This window comes from Musa acuminata, chromosome BXJ1-3 (assembly GCF_036884655.1).
Source record: "Musa acuminata AAA Group cultivar baxijiao chromosome BXJ1-3, Cavendish_Baxijiao_AAA, whole genome shotgun sequence".
In the NCBI taxonomy this organism is placed as follows: domain Eukaryota; kingdom Viridiplantae; phylum Streptophyta; class Magnoliopsida; order Zingiberales; family Musaceae; genus Musa; species Musa acuminata.
In genome coordinates this window covers 10,372,216-10,399,685 of record NC_088329.1, presented here as the reverse complement: position 1 = coordinate 10,399,685, position 27,470 = coordinate 10,372,216, and the positions used below count along the sequence as shown (strand labels likewise).

The following is a 27,470-nucleotide window of genomic DNA, read 5'->3' as shown; positions in this document are numbered from 1 at the left end:
AAATTACTTAATATAATATTTTTTAAATATTTACAAAGAAAAATAATTAGATTTGGAATATAATGTCCCCAACGCGATGCCAAATGTGACCGGGCAAAATGGTCGGTGGACGTCGTGGCGGGGGCGTGTCACGGACAGCTAAAGCTCGGGGCTATTTGGGGGGGGGGGGGGGGCGGGGAAGCGTTGTCAGGAGTCGTCAACGGCCCACCCTCGCGTGCCGCACTCGGCCACCCACCTTTTCTACCTTTCGTGGTGGTGGGCCGGTGATGGAGAGCTTCACACGCGGACGCCATCCCATCTAGAAGCGAGCCTCGGCACCACGGACGCGGAAGCAAAAACACACACACGGCTTCGTCGGCTGCATCCGCCATCAGCCTCTCTGGGGCAGCAGCACAATTGCGTGGTGTCTTTCGCTCTTTTGACTTCCTTTTGAACATGCTCTCCGCCTCCTCCAGCTTTCTTTCGCCGTTTCAGACATCGTGTTCAGCGTCTAGACATCTTCCTTCCTTCGGGTAGTATTAAAGTCATTTAGGACTTCTTCTCCCCCTCTTTGTGGATGCATAGTTTGGATGAGAGGAAGGCGGCAGTGGCATTAGAGTAATAACAGGGTCCAATTCTTGGGCCCATGTGGAGAGGTGGGAGGAGCGGAAGAGGGGATATAAAACCGAGAAGCGCCTTCGTCCGATGAATGATCTCCTATTTGGAAGCTAATCTTTCCTGCTCAGCTGCTCTTTTCGCGGTGGACGAGTTAGTAGTCGAAGACGAAGTGGAGTAGTGAGGCGGGCGGGGAGAAGAAGAAGAAGAAAAGAATTAGGGCTAGGGTTTCTGGAAGGAGAGGAAAAAGATGATGCTTGGAGGTGGAGGTGGAGGAGGAGGAGGAGGAGGAGGTGGCGGGGATGGTGAGTCGCTTGGGGGGCGGATGACGATGTTGGCTGGAATCCCGCTTCAGATGAACCCGGGTCCGGTGGGAGAGATGGTGGGCACGAGCGGCGGCGGCGGCGGAGGAGGAGGCGGGGGGGTGCTGTTGCCGCAGCAGCAGAGGGGGAGGGAGGAGAGGGTGCCGCAGTGGGGCCAGCAGGAGACGAGGGACCTCATCGCGATCAGGGCCAATCTGGAGCGCGACCCCGCGGTGGCGCGGCGGAACAAGACGATGTGGGAGGGGGTGGCGGCCAGGATGAGGGAGCGCGGGTACCGCCGGACGCCGGATCAGTGTAAGTGCAAGTGGAAGAACCTCGTCAATCGCTACAAGGTCTCGCCTCTCTTCCTATTCCTTTCCCCTTGTTGTGGCTCCGGTGATTTCGGTCGATATAGGGTTCGTGATTTGCACGTCTTCTATCGCTAATTCTTCCGGGGCGACTTTGATTGGTTGTCGCAGCTTTAAGTTGATTGTATTGGCGTATGTTCTTTGTTGCCAATTCTTTTTGGGAAGGTTTGAATCGATCATCGAATTTTAAGTCGACTGCATTGATTTGGCCATGTAGAGTTCCTTTAAGAACCCTAAAAACACAACAAATTCGACTGAAGACGGACTCATTCATCGCAATTATGCGATTAATTTCCTACCGAATGTTATTGCCTTTTTGGGGCTACAATATTGCCATTAGATAAACATCTTTATTGTAGCCTAACATGCGGAAGTTAGGTCTTCATTAGGTAAAGAAATTGGCATTCTTTTCTTGCTCTGGTCTCGCTCTCTCTCTCTCTCTCTCTCTCTCTCTCTCTCTCTCTCTCTCTCTCAATCTCTCTTTGGACTGCAGCTCGTCGATGAACATCTAGTAAAATTTGTACAAGTCAAAACCTTGTTGATTCAAAGCAATTGATTTCTGAAGAGATTATTATCTTATATGCCTCTAATTCTTTTTGGTTTGTTGTCAGGGTAAAGAGACGGCTGATCCTGAAACTGGCCGGCAATGCCCGTTCTTCGACGAGCTGAATGCGGTGTTCGTGGAACGGGCGAAGAACATGCAACGGCTCCTCCTGGAATCGGAATCCGGCGCCTCGCAATCAAAGAAGAAGCCGAAGAGGGTCGGCAGGGATCGATCCTCGGATGAAATCTCCGACGACGATGATGAGGACGACAATGACAGTGACGACGAGCTCCTTCCAAAGGGCAGAAGGAAGAAGGCCGACCACAGAGGGGGCCATCAACAGCACCGGGGGAAGGCGGCGGCAGCGGCAGCGGCTGCCGGCAGCATTCAGGAGCTGCTGCAAGAGTTCCTGCAGCAGCAGCAACAGATGGAGATGCAGTGGTTCGACATGATGGAGCGGAGGGCGCAGGAGCGGCGGATGTTCGAGCAGGAGTGGCGGCAGTCGATGGAGAAGCTGGAGAGGGAGCGGCTGATGCTCGAGCAGGCTTGGAGGGAGAGAGAGGAGCAGAGGAGGATGAGGGAGGAGAGCCGGGCAGAAAAGAGGGATGCACTGCTGACCACGCTGCTGAATAAGTTCATTGAAGATGATCTGTGATTGGCCCCTTCTTCTTCTTCTTCTTCGTGTCTGTTGCTTGTTCCTTGTTCTTTATTTGCTATGGTGGGTTAGGTAGATTTTTTGTTCTTCTTGTAATACTTATAAAAGGGGATTATATTTGGTGGCGCTGTTGTTGACTAGAAACAGGCTAATCTTATAGGTGACCCTCCACATCAGTCTTACCTAGAGAGAGCTATTAACTTGAGTGAGTGAGATACCTCTTTGTGCTCCTCCATCGTTGGATCAACCTTATCATCCCAAGTTAGAGTTTTCTTTCTGCGACCAGAACATGTTGTTAAGGGAAACATCAAACAGTATCTATACCTACCTTTCTTTCCGATCATCCAACTGGGAGCAACGAAACAGCAAGTCATTACCGCTGCCATTGCCCAAGTTTCAGACAGATGGATGTTAATACCAATACTCGGAAGAGCAAGTTCTTCCTAGACCAAATATCCCATCGAAGACGAAGAGTGGTCAGAGAGTTGGAATTCGAGTTATAGCATATCCCGGTTTAAGATAGATACATATATTTCTTCCAAGTCTTCGTATGTAGTAAGCAGGTTCGGAACACTCCTATGGCGGGGGGATGGATCACTCGGACTCGCTCGGAGGCTTCTCCTTGGGATGCTTCGAGCCATAATGATCCACCAGCTGGTTATGATTCGCAAGTTGTACCTAAAAGAAACCACTCCCCGATCTGAGGATATAACTTTGTTGCAAGAAAAACAAGTACTGGAAATTGAGGTAGAACTAGAAAGGAAAAAAAAAACGAAAATTCAGTGAATTCATTCATGATGCTGAAAAGACTTGAGTTTTTCCTGAATATATTGTTCAAGGAGAATCAAAATTGACAGCACAGAAGTCAGCGAGAACTTTGATCAGACAGACAGACAACAAGAAACCATGAAGTGCAATGGCTAGTGTAGAATCTCATATTTGCTCCGCTAATTAAGCAAAACTTTCGTTCTGTTCTTATCCCACCTCCACGGCCAATCCTGCAGATCTCAATCCTTGTTATGAAAAAATAGTTGTTCTATTATCACCTGACCAAACTTTCAAAGCTCATATATCATCACAACAACAACAACAACAAAAAAGGCATTCTCTTATCATCGACTCATCAAGAAAGATACCCCTCTTCACAACACTGAGACATTGAAATGGCGACAGGATTGTGTTCTTAGTTCGTCGTAGCATTTTAGCTGCATTGGCATTTCCAATTCCAATGTGATCATTTCTCACTTTGTTCAAACCTATTCATATTTTCTCATCTTTCTCTTGCATGTCACCGTATGGATTTTAAACCGGATTTCTTTTCTTTTAATTAGAAAAAAAAAGGGGTCTTTTTCTTCCTTTGTTTTGTTTCCTCATCATGAATTCCTATCGTTAGCCTCTCGATTTGTGAACAAAGAAATGTAAGTTAGCAAAATTTCACGGTTCCATGAAATGCTTGTATCCCCATCAAAAACAATATCTGGCATGAGATCATAAGAACAAAATCGAACCCCATCGGATAGGACAAAACCTAAGATCCATTGGTACTGCTGGCATACAATTTTAATCTCCGAATGCATGATGAACGACTTGCACAAATGGATCCTGAAAAAAGCACTAATTACTTTGTAAATTAACTTGAATTTAAGATCTTGATGCTCCTAGACTCAAGGAAATTGATGCAAGGAAATTGTCCTAAAAGAATCATCTTAATCGATCTAACCTTGTGGATTGAAATATGGAACATGGTTTTACATATGTTCCATCTCGTACACCTCCGACACTATCCTACAGTGGTTCGAATACGAGAAAGCCTTCAACCTAACCACATCATAGAATAACTCTAATAAGGGACAATTTGGTCGGTCGGCCATTGGTCCAAAAGACGCCTCTGAGGGTAAGAGAGACCTGGCGCACGACTCGGGAGTGAGGTGCAAACCTTGAGCCCTCCTTCTAGGATGCTAATCTAATAAGGGACAATTTGGTCGATCGGACATTGGTCCAAAAGATGTCTCTGATAGTAAGGGAGACCTGGCGCACGGCTCGGGAGCGAGGTGCAAGCTTTGGGCTCTCCTTCCAGAACGCTAATCTAATAATAAGGGACAATTTGATCGGCCGGCCATTGGTGCGGCCCGCTCGTGAGGATTTTATCTTTTTTTTTTTTTTGGTGCATGTGAGCTTTCCAAAAGACACATCTGAGGGTAAGGGAGACTGGCGGACTTACGAGCTTCTTCCCATGTCTCTTCTCTTATTGCTTTGTATAACGTGTTTCTCCTTGGATTGCTAGAAGAATGAAGTAAGCGCATAAGATCTATTCCTTAGAAGTGAATACTTTTCTTCTCAATCAAGGCAAATGCATGCTGCTTCCCCCATAAACCAGTTCGCCATACATCCAAACTACGATCCGATACTCGCAATCATTGAATTGTCTTTTGCGGAAGAAAGATGCTTTGTTAAATCGGAAAGCTAACCGCAATCCGAATCATGACCATAAAAATCATCGAACGAAAACAGGGTTTCCATACCCAGAACCAAAGGCAGATACGATCTTGACGCGCTATTTGCAATTAAAATCAGGCTTTCGATCAAGAAGGCAAACGTGAAGGGAGACAAGAAAAGATTTATCGAGCAGGCGAGAGAAGGGATCGGAAATCGGCACCTTGCAGATGGGGCAGATGACCTTGAGGCCGACGGCCCTCGCCTCGAGCTGCGAACCCTTGGGCTTCTGGTTCCTCTCGGCGTTCCTCCGCTGCGCCTCGATCTTTTGCTTGCCCCTCGTCATCCTGCTCTCGTCTCCTCCTCCCTGCTTCGATCTCAGACCACCTTTCCAACGAATGCTCTCGATCACGAGCATATCAGCGTTCCATCGCTCGTATCGATCGGAAGGGGAGCGGGTACGGGCACCCGGGACATCGCACCGCACCCCTTAACCATCACCGTCAGATCAGTGCCGTGTCAGAATATCCATGCGGAAACAAGTACAAAAAAAAGGAAAGAATGTTTATATTGGCGACCGTAAGCTTACCATTTACGGCATTAATCCTTTACTATTGACCGTCCATTAAAAAATAATAAAATATTATTCTATCATTTACAATCCAATGTTACTGATTTTTTTTTATTTTTTTCATTTCATTTCATTATAGTCTATCACAATCACCATCAACTTTGCTCTGCTCGTTATTTGTTCGTTATGTTCATCATCGATGTTGACATCATCGTTATCATAATCACCATCGACTTTGCTTGTTATTTGTTCGTTATATTCATTATCGATGTTGATATCATCATTATCAACATTACTTGCGGGAGACATTGCTCAATGCATAGTTGGAGGTGACACCTTTCACTACACCTCTTGCCATCAACATCGCTCGCTATTGATGTCACTTATCGCTCCTTCAATGTCATCCTCTAAGGAGGAAGAAGAAGATGAAAAAAAGAAAAAAAATGATATTTACATATGGTTGGATAATTTAGAAATTTTCTAATTATATTAAATGGTTGGATAATTTATGAAGCATTAAAATTTAAGCTTTGCTAATTATAATAAAGAAATTTTAAAATGATGTTACAAATGATAATATTTTTTTTCTATTTATAATTTTATTATAAAAAACTAATATTCCTAAAATATATCAATACAAATGGATTAAATGTCATCATCATCTTATTCCTCGTCCTCCTTTTAATACTAATTTATAACTATATTATCTATCGTGTAGTACCATCAAATTCAAGAGCAGACTTCGATCAAGATGGTAAAACCCGAAGCTAACGAGGCTTGCTGAATTCAATGGAAACAACAGTTGGTGCTGGGAGTATTCAATTATATCTAAAAGTCGTATTAGATTTTAAAGTTTTTCCAAGCTTTCAAATAAGATATACAGTAAAACCAGTTTCACAAGAATGTATGAACCCAAGTTTCATATCAACTATAAAAGAATGCAACGGTACTGATAAACCATCTAATGAGGTTACTAGGTTTACTGCACAAGGAACTGACCAATTGGTTAGAAGAGCTACATTGTAAGAAATGCACTTCAATTTCCTGCAATACATATATCCTACTTCTTGTCTCGGTAAAACTACAAGTTGTATAGGTGGGGTTGCAGGCATTTATTAAACAGGTCCAAAGCCAACAATGTTAAAATACAATTTAAGGTGGAGATATTGGACATATGTTGGCTTCCAAGTTCCAAACATACGGCACCTTTTTCTGTTATTCAAGGTAAGAATAACATAAAGAATGTGGTGGGAGATTCATCTCTAGCATTTCCTTGACAAACCCCATCAGAGCAAACAAGATAACAACAGCCAGAGATTTTTTTTTTTTTTTTAAAAAGGTACGGGAAAGAAAAATTATACTTTCAAACACAAACTGGATGTCCAGTACCATCCGATATCAGTTGCAAGAGACAGACAGACAGACAGCGCCATCTCTTCCGCCGGAAACACTCCGTCCCGTCCAGGAATAGTGTAATATTGCTGCAAATGATAGTCCACCTATCTCCCCTACACAACACAACACATCAGCTTGTTAGTTTCATCAGAAAGAAAGTCAGAGACAGACAAGGGACTGCAATCAACATAAATTATGCTTCATTGTTGGCTTATCTTGGAGTTCCAAAATAAGATTAAACTTAAGTACAAATTTCAACCGAAAAAGAAAACTTTGTTAGACCGAAAAAATTAAAAAAAAAAAAGGGCTCCAACCAGTGTAGTACTACACCTATGGCCTTTATGGTTTGCATGATCCCTCAAATATTCCAGCTTTTCTTTTCCAGGTTTGTATAAACAATTATATCACAAAAAATTCAGAGAACTAGAAAAGGGGTTTCCCAGTAACAAGAGATTTTAAAATCACTTGACATATGTCGAAAGGAAAAAGTATGGAATCTGCTATAGCATCTTATCTGAGCGTGGCCCATGAAAATATAGGTTATATCTCCATGGCTATAACTTATTTGAGATATAGGTTATATGTCCATGGCTAACTAGAGGTGGGTATCTACAGATACCCAATAAAAGATCCAGGTCTATGGCCCATGAAAACCTTGGTGCAAGCTTATCATTGACATATATTAGAGCAACTACAAGAGAGCCCAAGCACTTGCAGGTGTAACATCTGCACTAGCACTTCATTTCATGGAGATGTACATATACTCGCTAGGAAAATGAAGTATCATATATAAACCATGTTATGTGATTTTTTCAGTTTAAAACATGTTATAATGCTACAGAGCTTCTGTTCACAACTCAGGAGGCATTCCAAGCACGAAAAAGAACTTTTATGAGTGTCTTTAACAGATGAAGGTATCACTAAAGAAACAAAAACACAAAATCCAGATTGGAAGTTAAGCATCAGCCAGATCTAGGACAGACATCAAGATAAGTACATTATAGATATGTTTGCTACTCCCTAGAAAAAAGACAACTACTTAAAATGAGATATCTAGTAAATATATAAGATTACAATTTCAAATTAGAAAGATAAAATACTTGTTATAACATTACAGAGCTTCTGTTCAACTTCACAGCAACTATTGATCTTAATTTTGGCAGGAGATTGTGAATACGATATACTATGGATGATATGACTACCTGCGCCTTCTGATGATTCCACAGATTATGAGTATGCATTGTATGCGGGTGATTAAATTGCTGAAAATACTGTTGTCCAAAATGCCTGGGTGAGTTTTGTGCACTTTGAGATACAGAATGTGGAAGAGACACCGGATGTGCATATCCACCGTGCAAGCCCTGAATAACAGGGGGATTCCTGCAAGATAACAGTTTAATGATAAAACTATCAAAGATAAGAACAATATTATAAAAAGCAGAATATAAGTAAAGCAAACAACAAATATAATTAAAAAAAACAGATAGGCTTCGTTTATACTATATGTGGTTTCGTTCTAGTATTTGATGTTGTTCTGTTAACATTGCCAATTTACACCGTGATAATATTGCCAGTAATTTTGCACATATATTATTCATTTGTTCCTACCTATTTTTAGTGACTATCAGTAATACTATATTTTTCTAGTGACTGTCTCAATAATTAAATAGCTTCTATAGTATATATATTATAGATCTAAGATATATTAATTTTAAAAGATAATTCATCTTACATCACTATGTTAGTTTTTTAGAAATACTCATCTTGTGTTTTAGTTTTCATTGATCCACCTCTTCTAAAATCTTGTACTGCAACATATTAGCTTAATTCATCTTGATCAACATCGAACACCTCCTTTATTTTTGGGATTGACATCCCAAAATTTCCTCAGTCTTAAAACATTCTTTTAATTTCCAAATTTTGTAAAATAAAATATTAAACAGACTGCACCTTGATTTCTTAAGCTCCTCCAAAATGAGAGTGCCATCCTACATTCTTTCTTTTTTACATCCTCTTAATCATTTTCTTTCTCTCTTTCCTGATCATTTTATAGTTTCAAATCATTTCACCATTTTCTAACTACAAAAAGAACTATAAACTGTGCATTAAATGATTTATAAATTAAAGGCAATTTCTTAAAAATAGCACCATCACAAGTCTTGTCTTGCTTGCCCTAGCTCTAGCATGCATATAAATTTCCATGTTATGAACATGGATTCTTGGTCATAAGTCATCTCAAAAGAAGACCCGATAATACAAATCATATACTTCGACTCAACCGAAATATCCATGTCAGGTAGTTCTAACCAAGGATTCAACATGCTGACATGGGACTCCATGACTTGGCTGAAGTCCAAGGAGCACTTGTTGGTCAGTGCTAGCTTAACTGAAACTGAAAGAAAACCCTTTAACAAAGAAAAGCTTTTGTCAGTAGGCTTCATCATTGTAGTTGAATAATGATTTCATCATTACAGCACAGGATGTGGTGGTAACTGATCCACATGTTACACTGCATAGGCATTATGCCACATCAGTGCCTGTTTAACAGCTTGATTAAAATGTCAACATGGATTGGATATGATGTCAATATAGTTTGCATATGAACACCAAACACTATCACGGTAACCAAAATATATGATGTCAACATGGGCATGTATTGTCCATAATTAAAATATAAAGTTGACATGTAAGAGCTACTTTACACACCAATCTCATTCCTCCACAGTTATAGTATGAATCAAATCCATATTATTCTTATAACTTGGGTGACTAGGGTTTGGTTCATGAAAACAGCCTTTCTATTTGCAGGTAGGGGCTGCACTGTGAGAAAGCCTTCGGCACTGGGATGCCCCCTACTATACAGCTCAAGAAATGTGTTCCAGCAATTAACTTGCAACCAGAAAAGACTTTGCGAATGCAATAAACAATGACTTTACAGCACTGAATTTCTAGAACATCTAGGTTCTAAATGATTTTAGCAGGCTATTATTATGGTCATTTGTAGAATCTGTAGAATTCTTAAAGAGAAGGAGACCACACCTTGAATCTGCATACATATAATTTGAGCCCACAAGTGCCTGTTGACGGTTCAAGGGGAAAGTACCAATTCCACTTGTTTGATTACTCAAATCGATTGAGCAACCAAGGCGGATAACACTGTCAAACCCTAAAGCCAGAGAATTGATCTCAGAGCAATCTCCTTGAACCAAGGATTCATCACTGGAACATATAAAGTAATAGTTAAATCCAATATCTTTATCAAATTATAGCATCATAGACAATTTTTACCAGACAATATATGCCAAATTGTAAAAACATGCTAAGAGTATGACTTGTAACATAGTCTTCCCAAAGTTCTCTTGTAATATTATTATGATAGTTACTGCTTATCTGGAATGCAGGAGTAGAAGGGATCAACAAAAATGAAAATATTGAGGAGGGATGGGGGGGGGGGAAGCCTAGGGTGATGTGTAGCCCCCCTGGCTTGCAGAAGGGCTAACATAAGATCCCCTCATCTTTGTTCACAGAGAAAGAAAAAGCAATTACTGAGTTATGAGGTATCAGGCCTTGAGGCTTGAGCTGAGAGTCGGTGAATCACCTAGCCACTTTTTGTCTGTAAATGCAGTACCAATGCAATTTCTTTCCTTAGTCAAACTTTGAGCTCTCCAAACAATGCTATAACAATGAAAAAAGCTTTGCTTCCAATTCTCATATCTATCGCGTGCCTTCTTGTAATCTTGTTTCACTAATCAATTAAAATAGTTATCTAGTTTTGCAATCTCAAGTGAACTTTGTCCCTGGACCTAAGATATTCACATCATACATCTTTCTCTTCTGAATTGGTATCAGTCTGTTGTGTCAGTTTTATAACAAATCACAATAATATATTTTCTCATTGTTATTATTTTTATTTCATCAAATTTACCATTAATTTTATGTTATTTCTGTTATCATATACTGTGTCAAGGATAACTGTTTATCTGTATTCAATTTTCTTCTATCAAGAAAATTGCAAGAATTTCTTTTCTTGACTATTTCATTGACTATGCTGTTTTATATCCTCACTCATTTTGTTTTAGAATAAGAGCAGAGACATACAATCTCAAGTAGAAAATAATTCAAATATATCAAAAAAGCAAGCATATTTACAAAGAGGAGCTGCAGGATAGTCAAAAGCAACATGTGGATAAATACGAAGTATCTCATATAAGTAGTTAACTAGAAAATAGTCAAGATACATCAATATAGAGCAAATTTTAGTAAGATGAGCTGCAGTATAGTGTAAAATACTGAGTGAATAAGCAAGAAGGTACATCTTGTACCTATAATTGGGATCCCAATCTCCAGGACCAAATGGTAAGTAACTTGATTCAGGCTTGTCCCATGACACTTCTGAAATAACCAAGATAAAGCATTTAAGTCACATATACATACAGCTAAGAGGGTCCTATCAGAAGAGTTAAAACATTGGCAAACTTCTGAACCCACCTTGTATCCTGTTGTTAGAATGATGAAAGGCTGAAAAAGTACTAGAACTTACAAATCTTTGATGATTTGAGTCTTCATAACTAGAGCTCGTCTCATCATCACAAAGGCCATGATAGTACTTGAATGAATTTTCATGAGGTTGAATACCCAACGATCCATTATAGGCATGTTTGCCTTCTCTAACAAATTTAGAAGCTTTGCCCCATGGAAAATCATGAAAGCTGCCTTCTGCTGGGGAATGGCAAGCATACTCTCCTTGAAACATTTTTGATTCTTGGACTTTCAAGCTTGGATAAGTAAATTGAGAGGGGCTGGCTCCTAGGGACGTTGGCCAGAAATTGTAACTAGGAGTTACACCAAAACCATTCCCATGACAGAATGGAACATGTCTAGCATCCGCACTAACACCAAGGACAGATCCCCCTGTTTTAGCACTTTGGAAAAGGGAAGAATGGACTGGTGAGTAATCCAACATGCTATTTTTTAATGAATAACTTCTGCAACCACTTCCAAGACTAGCACTATAATTATAGCTTCCATGGCTTTCTGAGCTGCCATAACTACTTTCATAGGATGAAGGCACCAGTAAAACCTTAGAGCTATTCTGTGGAAGATATTTGTTCATACTTACAACCTAAGAAGTGAAAACAGAAGTCATTATAGCAATTTCACAACAAAATGTACAAGATGCCTTCATTCATTTAAGAAAACACTAGCAGAAGTATTGGTACCATAATAAGAAACAGTATCAGAAAAGGAATCTGTTGATTACACTTTTTTTATTAATAGCTTAAGAGACTATAAAACCTTACAGACAGACCTCTGGAGAGAGACCAGCTGCTAGTTGGTGTCCTTGCCTCGGATCATGTTCCACTTGAAGAGCATGAGAAACTGGCTGAAAAAGTATGAAAACAAAATGTCACCCTATTTCATATATATATGATGAGGGCTGGCCATGCACCTGAATGTAAATAAAATGTCACCCTATTTCATATATCCATTATGTGGGCTGGAGATGACCCTGGCCAGCATAAACTTGATTTTTGAGTTGTCAAAAAAGCCACACTACCTAAGTTTACCAACAAATACTTACAGATTGCTGGGAGAAAAACCTATATGCACTAGATTTACATAATACAAAGAGCAAACATGTTTAGGAAGCTTTGGACTTCATCTCAGAAAACATCATATAACTAAAGCTTGCAACTAAATGGAGAAGATCAACATAACAATTAATGCTATTCATTATGCATTTCTGATGGAATGGATGACACACATAACTTGACATAGACATTAACCATGTAATGATTATTAATATCTTGGTACACTAAATCTACTCACAGTGAGTGGAGTCTCTGGAAGAGGTTTGTAAAGGAACAAAAAGGGTTCTCTAGTAACAAATGGATGGTGTGAAGCCTGAGACAGCAGCCAGATAAAGATCAAAGATTATATTTGTGGTCAGACAAGTAAATCAAACACTAAGGAAGTAAAGAAAATTCTACAGACCAGATGATTTCACTAACCTGCAAAGGTGACCATCGTTTGGCAGGATCAAACTCAAGAAGGCCCCTTAAGAAATCAATCAATGCCAAGCACATTGCACTTTCTGTGACAAGATTTCAATCAGAAGTATATAATAGAAGACAGACAATATGTACCTGTTAAATACTTAAGTGTCCGATGTTATGGTCATTATTCTTCAGGAAAACAAATAAGAATATGACGCTAACCTTTGTCAAATTGTTCATCTGGCAAGTTTTTCCTGTAAGCTTTTTCTGCAACGATATCTTCAAGTTTCACAAAACTGAAATATTTTTTTCCTATCTTTGGCCTTTTTAATCCCCTCTGGAAACAATAACAACTGTAAGGCACTAAAGATAAAAGTCTCATTTTAGTTCAACATTGAATTGATAATAAGTACCAAAGGACTCACAATTTCAAATTCCTCTTCATTTAGAATTTGGTAAGCGCTGCTGTTTATCTTGACAGACTGGTCATCCACCAACTGGTTTATGCTACCAACATGTTTAAAGAAATTATTTGTCTTGGTTGCATTCCTAAGGAGATTATCAGGAGGCTGATCACTGTACAAAGTCACTCAATAAGATGGAAGCTTATGAAAATTATAATATAGCACAACATGGTAAAGCCAAAAAAGAATATTTTGCATTAGGAGAAGTGTTCCATTTTTTCAAAAATTTATTCAACCTCATATGCAACTTGAAGATAAATTTGAAAATCATGACTGGTTTATTGTAAAAATAATCAAAATAGATTGAAAAAAAATGTTAATTTTATAGGATCATAGTGATAAACAGTAACTGGCTTTGTGCCTTATGGGAAAGTTGGAAAGAAAAATGTAATTGGTGCAAAGTAGAGTTAATTTGTATCAACAACAAAACAACAAGCCATAATGTCTCAACTATTTGCGGTCAGCTACATTGACCTTTTCTCGCCATTAAGCTGTGTAGGGAACCCATTTGCATGCTTATAAAAATTTCAATGCAATGAAAAAAAGCAAACATAAGGAAGCATGTATGCAATGCATCTTTAATGTTCTTGGTAAAAAAAGAACATGTGTGATAGAAGTAGCAAAATTTTTTAACCAAGTGAGATATACCCAAGTATTTCAGTCATCCTCTTTAGAACATCAAATTGTGACTCCCCAGGAAACAAAGGGAAACCCAAGTACAACTCAGCAACAATGCACCCAAGTGACCACATATCAATGGCAATTGTATATCTACTACATGTTAAGCTGCAATCTCAAGCTTGTTGTATAATTCTAGTAAAGTATACTGAAAATTTGGTATAAATGGAAACTCTTGGTCAACAAAGCTCGTTTGAGATCCACAGAATGAGAAACTGTGTGGAAACCAGACCTATTCTGTTGATCAGATATGAGCATATAGCAGCAGAGAGTCCTAAAATACATGAATTGAAATGATTACTTCTCCAGTTGGAAGTTCTAAATACATCATGTTCAAATATCATCAAGGATACGGGTAGCCAAGGAGAACTTCTGGAGACCTGTAATAACGACTCTGCACAGTAGAAAATAATGAACTAATAAGAATTCTAAGAGAGAAGCTGACGAATAAAACATCTTGCATATAAAATAAATCAAATAATTAATACATTGCAAGACCAAATCAGTATTCAAACCTGAATGTATGTGTATATTGTCTTACTCATGAAGCAAGCCGACCCAAAATCAATTACTTTAATTTTTGGTGGTTTCTCACTGTGTAGTTCAAGATGCCACATTCAAAGTTCAAGAGTAATAAAAAAATCCTACAACTAGGTTCAAATTGTAACCGACAAAAAGTTCACCTTGTACATATAAGGATATTCTCTGGCTTCAAATCACAATGGATAATACCAGCATATCTTGTGATGATTAATGCATCCAAGATCTGAAGAAAATAGAGAAAAAGATTCAAGGACCACATCAATTTGAATCAGGTGAAGGAGAATGTAGAAAAGTACAAGTAACACCTGCTTACACAAGTCTTGTATGACATCCAATGTAAATCCATTATGCTTTTTTTCTTTTATTAGCTCATACCTAGAATGTCAACAAACATCATCAGCTGATTAATCTAATATGATATACAATAATATATATAAAGAATTTTCAAAAGTCAAGAGAAAGCTACAAATTTTAGCTTACAGATTTGACCCAAGCATTTCAAACGAAATGCAAAGATGATTTTGAAATAAAAAATAGTCAAGCATGCGCACAATGTGATGCTCATCATCAGGATCAAGCTTTTGATTGAGCTGCAAAATAAATACATTAAGTTTACGGGTAAGCAATGCTTCAATACAGTACCTATAAATACATACATATCTGAGGCATACAATTGTCCACTATTATAAATATATACAGACATCTATATATTTGTGAGCGAGAATGAACATATTCTATATATATAAATACATTTACTATGTAAATAGGAATGTGTGAATATACACAGTAATGTTGCATAAATAAGAAGTTCCACTACAAAGTTTGCTTACCATTGACAGAATATGGACTTCAAATACTCCATGTCGATAATACTGAGGCTGATTTTTGATAATCTTAATGGCAACATAATTGTTGGTCTCCATGTCCCAACATTTAGCAACCTGAGCAAATGTACCTTGGCCAAGTATGTCTTTAACAATGTACCTAAGATTTCCAAAACAACAAAAGTTATCTGCAATTTATTTTGAGGCAAAATATTTAGATCTGCAGATATTGGTTGAAGTTTGGCAGATTTACTTTTCTCAGATACCTTTAGTCATATAGTTTTGGAAAATTAGTCCATTTCCTAAAAGACTCCATATGGTGGTTATAGCATATAACTTATAAGAGTATACATGGAAGGATGGCTGACAAATACAACAACAAGGCATTTGAATCCCCATGCACATATGTCAGAACTACAATCCCAGTCTTCATGCATCTTATACCCACTAGTTACCAATGCTTTAGAAAAAGGAAGAGTTTTAGGTGCCAACTAGCTAGGCTGACTACAGGATTCTTTCCCTATTCATTTGATCACCAGACACATGCTTTGTTCACATGAAAGCCCATAATGTCCTTTATGGCTGCTTGTTCCATATCTTTCTGTTGTCTCTGTTTCTCATAGTGGCAACTCAGCTCAGGTCCAGACTAATTGAAGTTGATTAAGGCCCTTTCCACTATTGAGTTTATATGAAAGCCAAAATTTTCTGTTTGGTTGATTCTCTTCAATTCCACTCTATTGTTCCTCTCTTCATTATAGTAATCTTAGCCTAATTGAAAATCTAAAACAGCATCTTACTTTTGATGCATTAAATGGCTTTCAACTGGTTATCTTTACATGATTTTCGTAGTAATATACATTTCAATTATCCAATTGATCCAAAGTAATGAAACATCTTGGATCTTTGTATCATATGAAACATCTACTTCAAGTACACCTTCATTTCTTCATTTGAAATCAGTAAAGTTGCATTCTATATATTCAGTCATAATCTAATCCTATTTGTTCAGTCACCATTTCATTTTAAGTTGATCTTCATCCGTTTCAAGCTTGCAGTTTATTACTGCAGTAGTTTGAAGAATTAAAAGGCTGTCACCAGAAAATATTGCAATCTGTTGGTGTCAATCTTAGTGATGCCAAATAATTCATTCAAAATTATGCAAAACAGGGATTTAATAAAACCCGGAAGCAATCCATATACTTGTAATTTCCTTGTCCTTGATGAACCATTTTTCCTCACAACACTTAAAAGGACAATAATAATCAAAGTAGATTTTGGTTCATATGGCTACAAAATGAATAGACATCCCCAGGAGCTCATTTAGAAAAATAAAATCACAATATTTGTATCCCAAAATGACTATTAAAACGTTTTCTGTTATAGTCAGTCTCTACCAGCATTTTTCATTTGTTTAAAGGAGGAAATTCTTATGCAAAGTTGCTATAACTATTTCCTGGTTATAAGAATGAAACAACAAACAAGTACCTTAACTGAAAATTAAGAGAACTTTGGAACTAGTGACTCTCACAGTAGGATCTTCTATTTATTAAAAGGGAAACTTCTCACACAAACTGATGTGACACAAAAAAGAAGAGAGAAGGAGAGGGTGAGAAAAGAAGTGAGATATGGGAGAACAAAGAGAACTCTCTCTATTTCAAGAGATACTAAGGGCTAATAACTCGAAATACAAAAGTTCGATAAGGTTTCAAAAACTAGAATACCCCACCAATCTTCCTTCTTTCCCTTTTATAGATCTCTTGTACATTGAATCCCTCAATTACTTAATTAATGAGTCACAGTTTACTAAAAGTCAAACACAAATTACAATACATATTAAATTCATGGTGCATTGTACTTTGGTGATTTTGAATTTTCATAATTATCTCAAGATACAAATCATTTTTTTGAAATTTGATAGGATTGAGCTTGGGATTTATTGTCTTGGAACTTAGAGCATTCACTGCTCACCATGCACTGCATCACAAACTTGTTAAACATGTCTCCTATTTGCAAGAAATTAAACAAAAATAAGGAAACCTTAATTGAAAATTTAGAAATTTGGGGCTTAGAAAATCTTGTGTCTATAGTTTATGATTGCTTGAGTAGAAACTTCCCATGCAATACCTTCCTACTTGCAACTATTTCTTATTATCTGAATAGCTAGCTAGTTTATTCCAAAAACTTCTACTTGCAAGATTTTGTCCTGGAAAGTCCTTATATTTATATAATATTATTCTTAACACTACTTAACATTTCCGAGATTCTTTGTAGGACGGTAGGAAGTATATTTTCCACAGTGCATATTAATTTATCTCACTGTTGCTAATTTGACTAACTCGGCGAAATGGCAGTTTCATGCCCCCAGATTAAAGCCTTCCACTTCTGACAACATATAACACAAGCAAGGACAAAATATTCTTTGTCATGCTCTATCAAATAGTTTTGCTATAACACACAACATGCCATACAATGAAGATGAAGTACAACATAAATGCTATTAATGAGTTGACGAACTAACCTCTGTTTCGAGCCTGAACACAATACAAGATTTACATACAAAATAAGATCTGAATATGCATTGTCATAGCCATCATTTTTTACTCCAGTAGAAGGATTTGTAAGGAAGCGCTTCCAGTTCGATGCATTAGAGTACTTGAAACCAGGGTTGCATTTGCGGTATGTTTCAACTATGCCTTTGGTTAGCTTTTCAACTAGCTGCAAATATATAAAACATCACCAAAACATCATGATTTCTTTGCCACAGTTACTACCACAGATGAAACTGTTTCAGAATTACTTATATAAAATGTTCACCTAGAATGGCTGAACACTAATGGCATCAATTTAAAATGTATTGAACAAAATTGATTAACACAATTTCATGCAAAAATAATTTTCAGATGTATGAAATTTGATAGCTAGGTCAATTGATATACACTTAAGGCTACACACGTGGATGAGACAATAAAAAACTGTTGAGCTTATCTGCAGTAATTTGTTGTTGCATTTTCACTTGAAAAGATGAACTAAATAAAAATATTATTGACCAGAGAATGTGTGTGAACTGGCAAATGTTCAATGGCCAATTAAAAAAAAAAAGTGGTTGTGGACTTGGTGCAAGGGCAACTACAGAGCACTTCGACCAGAATAACCACAAATGTGTTGTGCAGGTGATTAGCTATAAGAACTAGGTTTCAGTTTCACTATCCAAAGACTTAATCACTAATGATGAAGATCATGCATTATCAAGTTTCATCAAAAATCTTATAAATATAATACTGAAGAGTTTTGTTGGACCAATGATTATACACAGTTGTAGGGTTGTTTCAGTCTGTTCAAAACTTGTTTACAGCTTGTGCAAATGCAGAGGGAGAACAGAATGGAAAGAAGAAAGGAATATAAACACAAAGAAGAATAGAAGGAGAGAGAGAGAGAGAGAGAGAGAGAGAGAGACAAAAGGATAAAAGCCTCCTTGTCTGAGAAAGTTTAATCTTTTTGTGTTAAGCAGAAAGCTCAATTCTCCTACCCAGCCAACAGCAATGAGTAGATGATGTTGATCCTTCAGTGCATGGGAAATTTCTTGTGGACAAGCAATAATTTATCTTCCCATCTAATGGTTCCGTTGGTGATGTAGTGATGATGACATGGGACAGATGGTCCTTTCAACACGAGGATGTTCATGTTTAGAAATTTGCACTTATTACCTTGACCATATCCCTCTCAAGACTTCTAAAGGCTACTTTTTTCTTGGGCACAAGCAACAGCTTATTACTAAATAGTGACATAAAGCAATTAGAATGAAAGCTTTTTGTCCAACCAGATGATCAAAGGCACAGTTGCCACAACTGTTGGCCTCCAAGAATGACAATTAACAACAGAATGGTTGTCATTGACTTTATTTCATGCATTCTATTGGCCTCACTTGAGCTAAACTCTGAGCAGATACAGAAAATATTTTCTCCGCATATGACTTATAATGACCAACCAGAACTTCATATCCAGGAATGGTTCGGTGCTGACATGCCTGAAGAACTTGAGGCAAGAACGTCGCCATTAATCAGAAGATAATATCATGCCCATCCTGGTGACTACAAGATTAATTTTGCTTTATGCGCTAAAACTTGAGGCATCCATGATTATGAATAATAAAAAGTACATGAGAATATATAATCAAATAAAAGAATTCCCGATCAAGATAAACCAAAGCTAAATAGAGAAAGGATAAGATCAAGGTAAAGTCTTAAAAGACATACAGATCGTTTCGCAGTCGCGCAAGATTCGCCGAAAACCAGAGAGGGTCCGGAGGAAGATTGCGACGATTCATAAGCACGGAACGCTTGCGGCTTGTTCTTTCCAATCCCTCCCCCATCCATAATTCCACCAGCGATGTGTATCGCGTCGCTAACGTCCGATCGGTCGAAGCAGAGAGCGAAAGGAGTCGATCGCCCGATTCTCCAGCCGAGGAGACCCGCCGGACGACTCCAGTCCCATTCTACAAAACCTCCCGCGACATCCGGCGACGCAATTGGATCCAATCCGCCGTCGAGTGGGTAGCCGGAGGTCGACCGAAGATGGTAGGAATCGAGAAGAGGTAGGGTTTACGGAGGGGTCTTCGCCTTCCTCTATTCTTTTCCCTTCCTCTTCTCCGCCTCGGTCTCGACGGGTCCTCCCGCTCCTCTATATATATATCGTCTGCTGCTGTGCGTCCGCATGTGATATCCTATGCGTACAACAAACCCATCGTACGTGTGGAATCTGGAGACCAATCTCGTCCGTTCACTGGCGTAGATTCGAGATTTGCTTCGGTCAGTTCAGGATCGAGACACCTAAAAAAGAGACGTTAGAAAAAGGACCAATGGCTTTTGTTTGCGTGAGACGAGCTGCTTCATCGCTGGGGGCCCGACGGAGGGTTTCCGTGGTCGGCGAGGTTCTCGAGTTCCCGGAGAGTTTGCGCCCTCGTCTCAATTCCCTCGAGGGGCTCGATTCGCGCGTCGCTTCGCGAGAATGAAATCACTCGATAACACCGCTTTCCTAAGAAGCCCGTCAACACGTCCCCGTTCTGGAACCGGCACGGTGACCAAATCAAATATTAATGGTTCGCATACGTGGGCCCTCACACCTTAGGTGGAGTTTGGGAGTCCTGTGGGCGGCGAAGGTGGGACGATTCCGCCCTGACAACTGCGGCGATTTCTCTCAGTGACTGGGACCCAAAAATATCGGCCCCGTCATCAGAGACCACGTCACCCGTGCAAGGTCAGTGAGTGATCTGATCCATCGAGACAGGTTGTTCCCATTGATGACGGTTGCCCTGTTCGGTCATGGTAGGCTTCTCCTTGTTTGGTATGCTATTGTGATCGCATGGCTTGTGGAAATGGGGACACGTGGACTATGACTAATACCCCAAGCTATCGTTAGCATCACACCAACTTGGTCTACAGGAATAGTTGCTAAACAGGACAACAGGACAAGACGGTCCATCGTTGGCCTGATCTCATCTGACAACTTTGAACTCAAGATTTACATGAGACAAAGCAGACTTGGCACAAAAAAGAGGATGAAAAGAAAATTAATCACCTTCCAGCTCATGGAGACTTGTAGTCATCGCTACATGAAAGTTTTGAATTGGGCTCGAAACATTATCGGAAGCACTATAATGAAATATTCTTCCAGAAATGAAGCGTTGAAATTGATTCTGTAATCATCTGACGATTGAAAGTAGCTTCTATAATTCAGCAACTACTCAAAATTTAAGAAAGACTGAATTAAAAAGATTGGTCCACAAAGGGATCAATCTTATCTTGATTCTAGAACCTGTCCTCGCAAGAATTAAGAACTAAGAATATCTTCGATCTCTTAATAATTATTGACCTTCTGCCCTTTTTTTCTATGTTCTCCTACCTTCCGAACGATACGAAGCACAAACGTGTTCTTCAGCACAATATACAGATTGGTAGAAGAAAACAAGCATTCTTGGCCAGAATATACAGGCGACAGATACATGGTGGCATGTCGAGATAAGTAATCAAAAGAAGCACTTATGCGCAAAGGGCAAAGTAAAGAGCCGATACAAATCCCCATTAATATATGACCTAAAGTTCTGTGACTGTGGCCAACCAACAAATGATTGCAAAGTATAGACATTGATGACATTTCTAACCAGGACCTAACGAGATCCAGCTAAAATTAAGCTGGATGAGGAATAAGTTTATTTACCAATCCAAAGTACACCTCGACTCCAACGATCCAGATCAAAATTGAGAGTTCCTAATATTAATATCGCAAATAGAGAACATGTAAAAAATTGCCAAGAAAAGAAGAACAATATCCAAACATGCAAAGAAAGAAAAGAAGTTTAATAATACAAATTGTCGTTCATACCATAATATACTGTTGAATTTTTTTTATAATTGGGAAAAAAACTCATGGGTATTACGAAAAGATTTGTATTTTGTAACAAGTGTTTTAAGCTTACTAATAAAATGTTTAATCCCATTTTGAGCTTTTCCCAACTATTTAGGTCAACTCTAAGAGTCCTCAGTGATGAAACCTATATCTGGTGCTGAAGCAAGCTTACCAAATCATTTCTCATGTCTTGGATCGATCCTATGGATCTTCTCTTCCTCATCTTGCATCACTTGAAATAATTATATTAATTGGAGTAGAGAAAAACTCTGTAGTATCCTCAATTTAAAGGTAATTGAGCTGTGGATTCTTCACAATCTTTCACAATAATAATCTTTCGGCCTACAGTAGCTGCGAATATCTAAGACACCAAAACTTAATTTATACACTTCCAAATTCTGCCAAAGACAATAAGTAACAAAATACAGAAGCCATAAGAGCAACCAACGAACATTAATAAAGCAGCCACATGGCATAGCAAATAAAACATCAACAATACCATATTCTAAGGATTACTCTTAGAAATGTGCTACGCACCCCAATTTTGAGGTATTTGTATTGATAAAGAATATATTTGCACGATTCTGATCATATATCCAAAGCCTAAGGCAAAATCACGATTAAGTTCGTGATCGAGTCTTGTGACTGAGAAGAAGATGGGTAAGTAGGCTAAGAAGCTGGCGTTCTTTTCCCCTTTTCATGGACTGGTCTAGAACTAGGAGAGAAACGATAAGGGAAGAAGAAGAACAGAACAATTAATAGTTCCAGGGATTTCACTAGCCTTAAGCTCACGATCAGGTTGACAATCAGGATGAATTTTATAGAGATAAATAAAAACATCTGAGCAGGCAAAACATCCAATTGCACGTACTGCAAGTGCTTCACAAGCATGAATGGCGAATCGGGATGAACCTCAGAGACAGATCTACCACGCATACTAGATGCAGATTACGAAAAACCATAGTGGATCCCAAAATTTCTGCAGAAGATTGAGTTTTGCAAAAGCTTGAAACACTCGATCAGAAGCGATCTTCAACAACCAATTGCCGCCAGACAACCGAAACCTACCACCAATCTAATAGCTGAATCAAATCAGATAAGACCGGTTAAGTTTTCCGAAATAGATGGAAGCCACAGCTCGGCGCCGAGATATCCACCGGTAATTCAAAGGACCTCCATAAGGTCTCGATGCTCCAGAACGATCAACTAAATAAAACATAAAAAGAGGAAGAGATAGGCTCGATCTGACCATGGATAGATGGGATCCAAGAAATGGGGCGGACGGGCGGAACGAAGGGAGGTCGAGATGGTCGCTGTCCGCCTCCGATTCAGTTGGTGCAAGGCGGGATCTGGCTCGTCCGCGTCCGGATCAAAGCGTTCCCGACCTGCACCAAGCGAATCTGAGGCAGCCGTGACAACAAAACCGTGGTCGCCACCTTCACCGGAGCCGGAGGAGGACTCACTCGGGGCAATGATGGAATGAGCGTAGAAAAGCGAAGTATGGGTCGGACAGCGGACCTGCAACGGGCGCTATTTATGCTGAGAACGGACAGAGCTGATTGTGACACGTTGCACATCAACTCTGATTGAAACCCGTGGAGGTCATAGGACGCGATAGCCTTGAGGCGCGGATTCTTTAATGAGAAAAATGCTACGTTGCCCGACTTAAATTCACGATTTAACATGCAACGAAAACACGCTGCTTCAACTCGGCTGCGATTGGCAGCCGGCACCGTGACTTGAGTTGCGATGCGAAACGATACTTTCTTCCATGAAGTCTCGAACACTTGCTCATATATGTCAGGTTGCTCTCTCTTAGACTTTGATTTGTGGAAATTGCTGGAATCACATACGTGCTCCGAACTGCTTGTTGCACATCAAATCGGAACTCAAAACACTTGTTGGCTCCAACGTGCTTAAATCTGTGCTTCGTATCGCATGAGATATCAATTTCAAAAAAAAAGCTAACGAAACGAGAAGTTTATGTGGAAGGATAAAAAGTCTGGAATGTGTGGTGTGGCACCTCAAAATGTTGCAATGCATGCAGCCATGTGTTTGTACGGGTATTCCATGGGTGAGAGACAGAGATGGTTTCTGCCAGCAGGAATTTGACTTCGCTCCATGCCTTTAGCAGATTCTCTGAAGCTATTAAATAGCTACAGGACATCTTGTGGGGTCGCCTGCAGCAATAGACAAAACTCGGGACAACGTGCTGGAATCCATTCATTTAAAACAGGCAGCAATATTGGCAGACGCCGCATGTGGAAAGCCAAATGCTCCCTCCCAGGATGGATCAGCCATCCATTCATTTAACGCAGGACTCGTTGCAAGCAAAGATGAAGACGAGCAAGAGCAGCAACAAGGAAACCTCGGTCGAGAAAGCTCCTGCTGGGAAAGGCAAGCCCACATTTGAGCATAAGAGGAGGGTTGCAACCATAGGAGACAGTGGTGACAAGATTGTCACTGAACATGCCAGTAGAGGCCGACACCAAAATCTTGGTAGTTGGGCAGATTTGCTGTAGGAGAGAAGCCACTTAATGGCTGCCTATTTAACTTTTTGAAAAGTGATGGATCGGCTTGATGAGTCTCGGGAGGATGCTTTTGACTTGGAGACGGACCACTTGCAAAGCAGATCAATATAAATCATAAAGTTTCAGAGATATGGATGAAGGCCTTACATCTGTGCATCTATGGGAAGCACCCCCACCCACTTTCCGCGAGAGCTTTAGTATGCTACTAAAGAATTGATCCGCCAAATTATGATCGATGATGGCACGAAAGTGTCACATATCTGCCGAAACAACTGAACAATCCATCAAAATAGATAAACATGGAGTGGAAACAACGAGAATTAGGAGGCTGTAATGATGGAGGATTTGTCTCCTTTTGAGACTAATGAAGATATGGATGAGTAAAGGGCTAATTGTGTTGCTTCCGTGAAGATATGGTTGAGCAAAGTAAACAGAGTGAAACTGATCCTGACCCTACAAGGTTCCGAGCTCGAATCCCCTGACTCTTTGGCTAATGAATAATGTAATCCTTCCATACTTAGCTGGTAAAGATCTTAATAATATATAATAAGATTTTAGGTTCAAATTCCGTCTTCGTCAAAAAACACAAAAAACAAAACAAAAGAATGCACCACCACTACCTCAAAACCATAATAATTGAGGACTGGGAATCACTAGAAGCAGCAGGTGCAGGGAACGGAAAGACTCTGCTACAAGCTAAACATGAACAATCACGCAAAATAATATCACAATAGATGAATAGGAGAAAGCAGAATTGGCACAACAAGGATTTACATAAATACATACATGATGTCCATGTAAATTATAGCTTATTACAAGTCATCATGTTTCATGGATCAGTAAGATTTGTGACAAAATCATAATTGTTGGGGAGAAAATATCAATGATATTTGAATAAGCCCAACTCGATTCGGTTCCACGTGCACCAAAAGTCTAATGTGGTTGATGGGTGGCTCGGACTCTCGCTCAAGAGCTGAGGTGGACTAACATGCATAGTATGCAATTGATCCCTTTAATACCTAATTCAGTAATCAACAAGGGTGGGTGGAGTAATTTTAGTAAAGATAGATTTTAATAATTTTAGTAAGTTTACCTTGATTATTGTGCTAAAGATAGGTTTTAATATAGGTAAAAAGGAGAAAACATTTCATAAAATACTCTTTAAGGGGACAATCTCTAGCCACCCTTTTGGACTAATGTCCACATAGATCGACCATCGAATAGATCTTATCCCCTCTTGTCAATCAGGCTACAACATATATTGTCATGTGTCATGTTATTATTGGTAAAGAAGAATTTTCCTTATCAATACTAAGTGAGTCCTAATGAATCAATGGCTAGTTCTTTATTAGTTTGATCAAACTATATTCCACAACCTAATTAAACTCAGATTCCCTAATAAAAGGACCCAGGGTCTAGAGTTTGCATACAATAAGGGCTCCTACTCAATGATTAGTCAAAAACAAGTAGAAAGAATAAAAAAATAAAATACATGCCACCTAGGTCAAGAGATTTTGTTTATTAAATGGTTAGGCAACAAAGAGGGTTTGGAATATAGACCTATGTTAAATATGTAATTCAATTGTCTTTGCAATCAATGTCTCGAAAAAAAAAAACTTGTAAATATCAGAACAAAATACTGGACTAATGAAACTATTCCTAGAGAATATGCAAAAACAATAGTTCTTGAAAAGATGAGGGAAAAATCTGAAGACTAGGACAAAGAAATAACATGAGCATTAAAAAGAACTCACCTGTGGTCAAATTTTTTTGGTAAGAGAACTCACAGTATGAAACATTGTGATAAAAGAAAGATTATTCCTAAACAATTTAAGTTGCACCCAAGAAATCCGTTCATTGTTGAAAGATATAAACTCCAGTTTCAATCATCATAATGTCTGATATGGCAAGGGGAGAGAAAAGATACATACCAGATTGTATTTAGTAAAAAGATGATTTCTAATATTGCAGATGATACTTCTCATAATATGATTCATATAGGTTAATTTGAAACTCCAGGTAAACACTAGCTCCAACCTGATGTTGTAAAATGAAATAAGATCAATAATAACACATGACAAAGGAGAAACCAGTCAACACTAACTTCAGCAAATTCAATCATAAGATCAATAATAAGGTCATCCACTCAGTCGCAAAAAATACATGCAAAAAACCAGACACACTTAACTTTTACATGGTGATCTGTTTTACTAGTTTGATGTGTTTTGACTGGCAGGCAAATACTTAAACCAATGCCACTGGTGGGGAGAATATAAAAGGTAAAAAGGGGAATATTGCTTTAGGCTATTCTATTGTCCAACATCACGAACGACGACTTTGACGAGTATAAAAGCCATCCTCTTTCCTAAGCTGTTCGATTGTAGCAGGGGTAGGCGAGAACAAACTGAAATTAAGAAGGCTCGACAAAGACTTAATAGGTTTTGACAATGACAATGTTCCTAGTTCAGGCAGGCTTAGGCAAGAGAGACTTGCAGGCCGGTAGGAATTACCTGATCGATCCAGCTTACGGGAGCATGGGGCAAAGTTGAAATAATTTCTTATGCATGGAAAGGGTGTTCTGATAAGCTGTTTTGGAAACGTATATAATCATCTCAAAGATATACGACCGGAGAACAAAACCTACCGAACCAAACAGATCTGTCAATCAACACAGTGAAACAAACAGCAATTCCCTGAGATGAAAGAGGAACCAAATTAGGAACACCTTCCCGAGGTAGCTCGGGGGTATTCCTGGGGGTGCTGATCGTGTCGCCGAGGCGCTCGAAGTTGCGGATGGCCGTTCTGATCCGGAACAGCCCGGCCGCCACGGCCTGCCTTGGATCCCGACGCCCGATTAGCAGCCGCCCCAAATATTACAGATCCTGGAAAACTCATTCTCTCCCTCTCAATTCCCAAAGTTGGCAAGAAACAAATCCCTAACCCGAACCCTAGAATCTGGGATCGACAACGTCGATCGTAGACAACAGCAACCTTGCTAGCGCAGAAGAAGAATCAAGCAAGATATTAAGCAAGGGTAATTGAAACAATTAAAAGGGCTGGGAATGAACGAAGGGAAGGCAAGGTTGGGAGACTCAGAGACGGAGGCGACGCATGCCGGGAATCAACGACATGAGCAAGGCAGAAGTCCTCTCTCTCTCTCTCTCTCTCTC

The 27,470-nt window shown here is 39.2% G+C and overlaps 3 protein-coding genes across 11 annotated transcripts; 1 reads left to right on the top strand and 2 right to left on the bottom strand.

Moving 5' to 3' along the window:
• Positions 1-209: 209 nt before the first annotated feature.
• On the top strand, positions 210-2,647 carry LOC135622854 (trihelix transcription factor GT-3b-like). The gene is made up of 2 exons (XM_065125104.1): positions 210-1,249; positions 1,876-2,647. The coding sequence occupies exons 1-2, from the start codon at positions 845-847 to the stop codon at positions 2,461-2,463; spliced, it is 993 nt and encodes a 330-aa protein (XP_064981176.1). The 5' UTR covers positions 210-844; the 3' UTR covers positions 2,464-2,647.
• A 290-nt stretch (positions 2,648-2,937) lies between these two features.
• On the bottom strand, positions 2,938-5,403 carry LOC103973122 (uncharacterized). The gene is made up of 2 exons (XM_009387604.3): positions 5,120-5,403; positions 2,938-3,141 (listed from the first exon to the last, which is right to left on the bottom strand). Exons 1-2 carry the CDS (start codon positions 5,312-5,314, stop codon positions 3,058-3,060), a joined length of 279 nt encoding a protein of 92 aa, XP_009385879.2. The 5' UTR covers positions 5,315-5,403; the 3' UTR covers positions 2,938-3,057.
• A 1,241-nt stretch (positions 5,404-6,644) lies between these two features.
• Positions 6,645-27,460, bottom strand: LOC108951889 (dual specificity protein kinase YAK1 homolog). 9 transcript variants are annotated; one of them, XM_065125074.1, is made up of 21 exons: positions 26,945-27,460; positions 23,019-26,337; positions 19,621-22,851; positions 17,886-18,082; positions 15,374-15,527; positions 15,024-15,133; positions 14,849-14,918; positions 14,684-14,766; positions 14,516-14,594; positions 14,354-14,394; positions 13,971-14,093; positions 13,284-13,434; positions 13,081-13,195; positions 12,874-12,956; positions 12,692-12,766; positions 12,171-12,245; positions 11,351-11,984; positions 11,185-11,254; positions 9,902-10,081; positions 8,065-8,242; positions 6,645-6,975 (listed from the first exon to the last, which is right to left on the bottom strand). In XM_065125074.1, the coding sequence occupies exons 3-21, from the start codon at positions 19,738-19,740 to the stop codon at positions 6,967-6,969; spliced, it is 2,547 nt and encodes an 848-aa protein (XP_064981146.1). In that variant the 5' UTR covers positions 19,741-22,851; positions 23,019-26,337; positions 26,945-27,460; the 3' UTR covers positions 6,645-6,966. The 9 variants fall into 9 exon arrangements, 8 of the variants coding, with proteins under 8 accessions (XP_064981146.1, XP_064981125.1, XP_064981131.1 ...); XM_065125053.1 differs by having other exon boundaries at positions 19,621-23,691; positions 23,793-26,337; XM_065125059.1 differs by having other exon boundaries at positions 19,621-24,157; positions 24,448-26,337.
• Between the last annotated feature and the right edge of the window lie 10 nt (positions 27,461-27,470).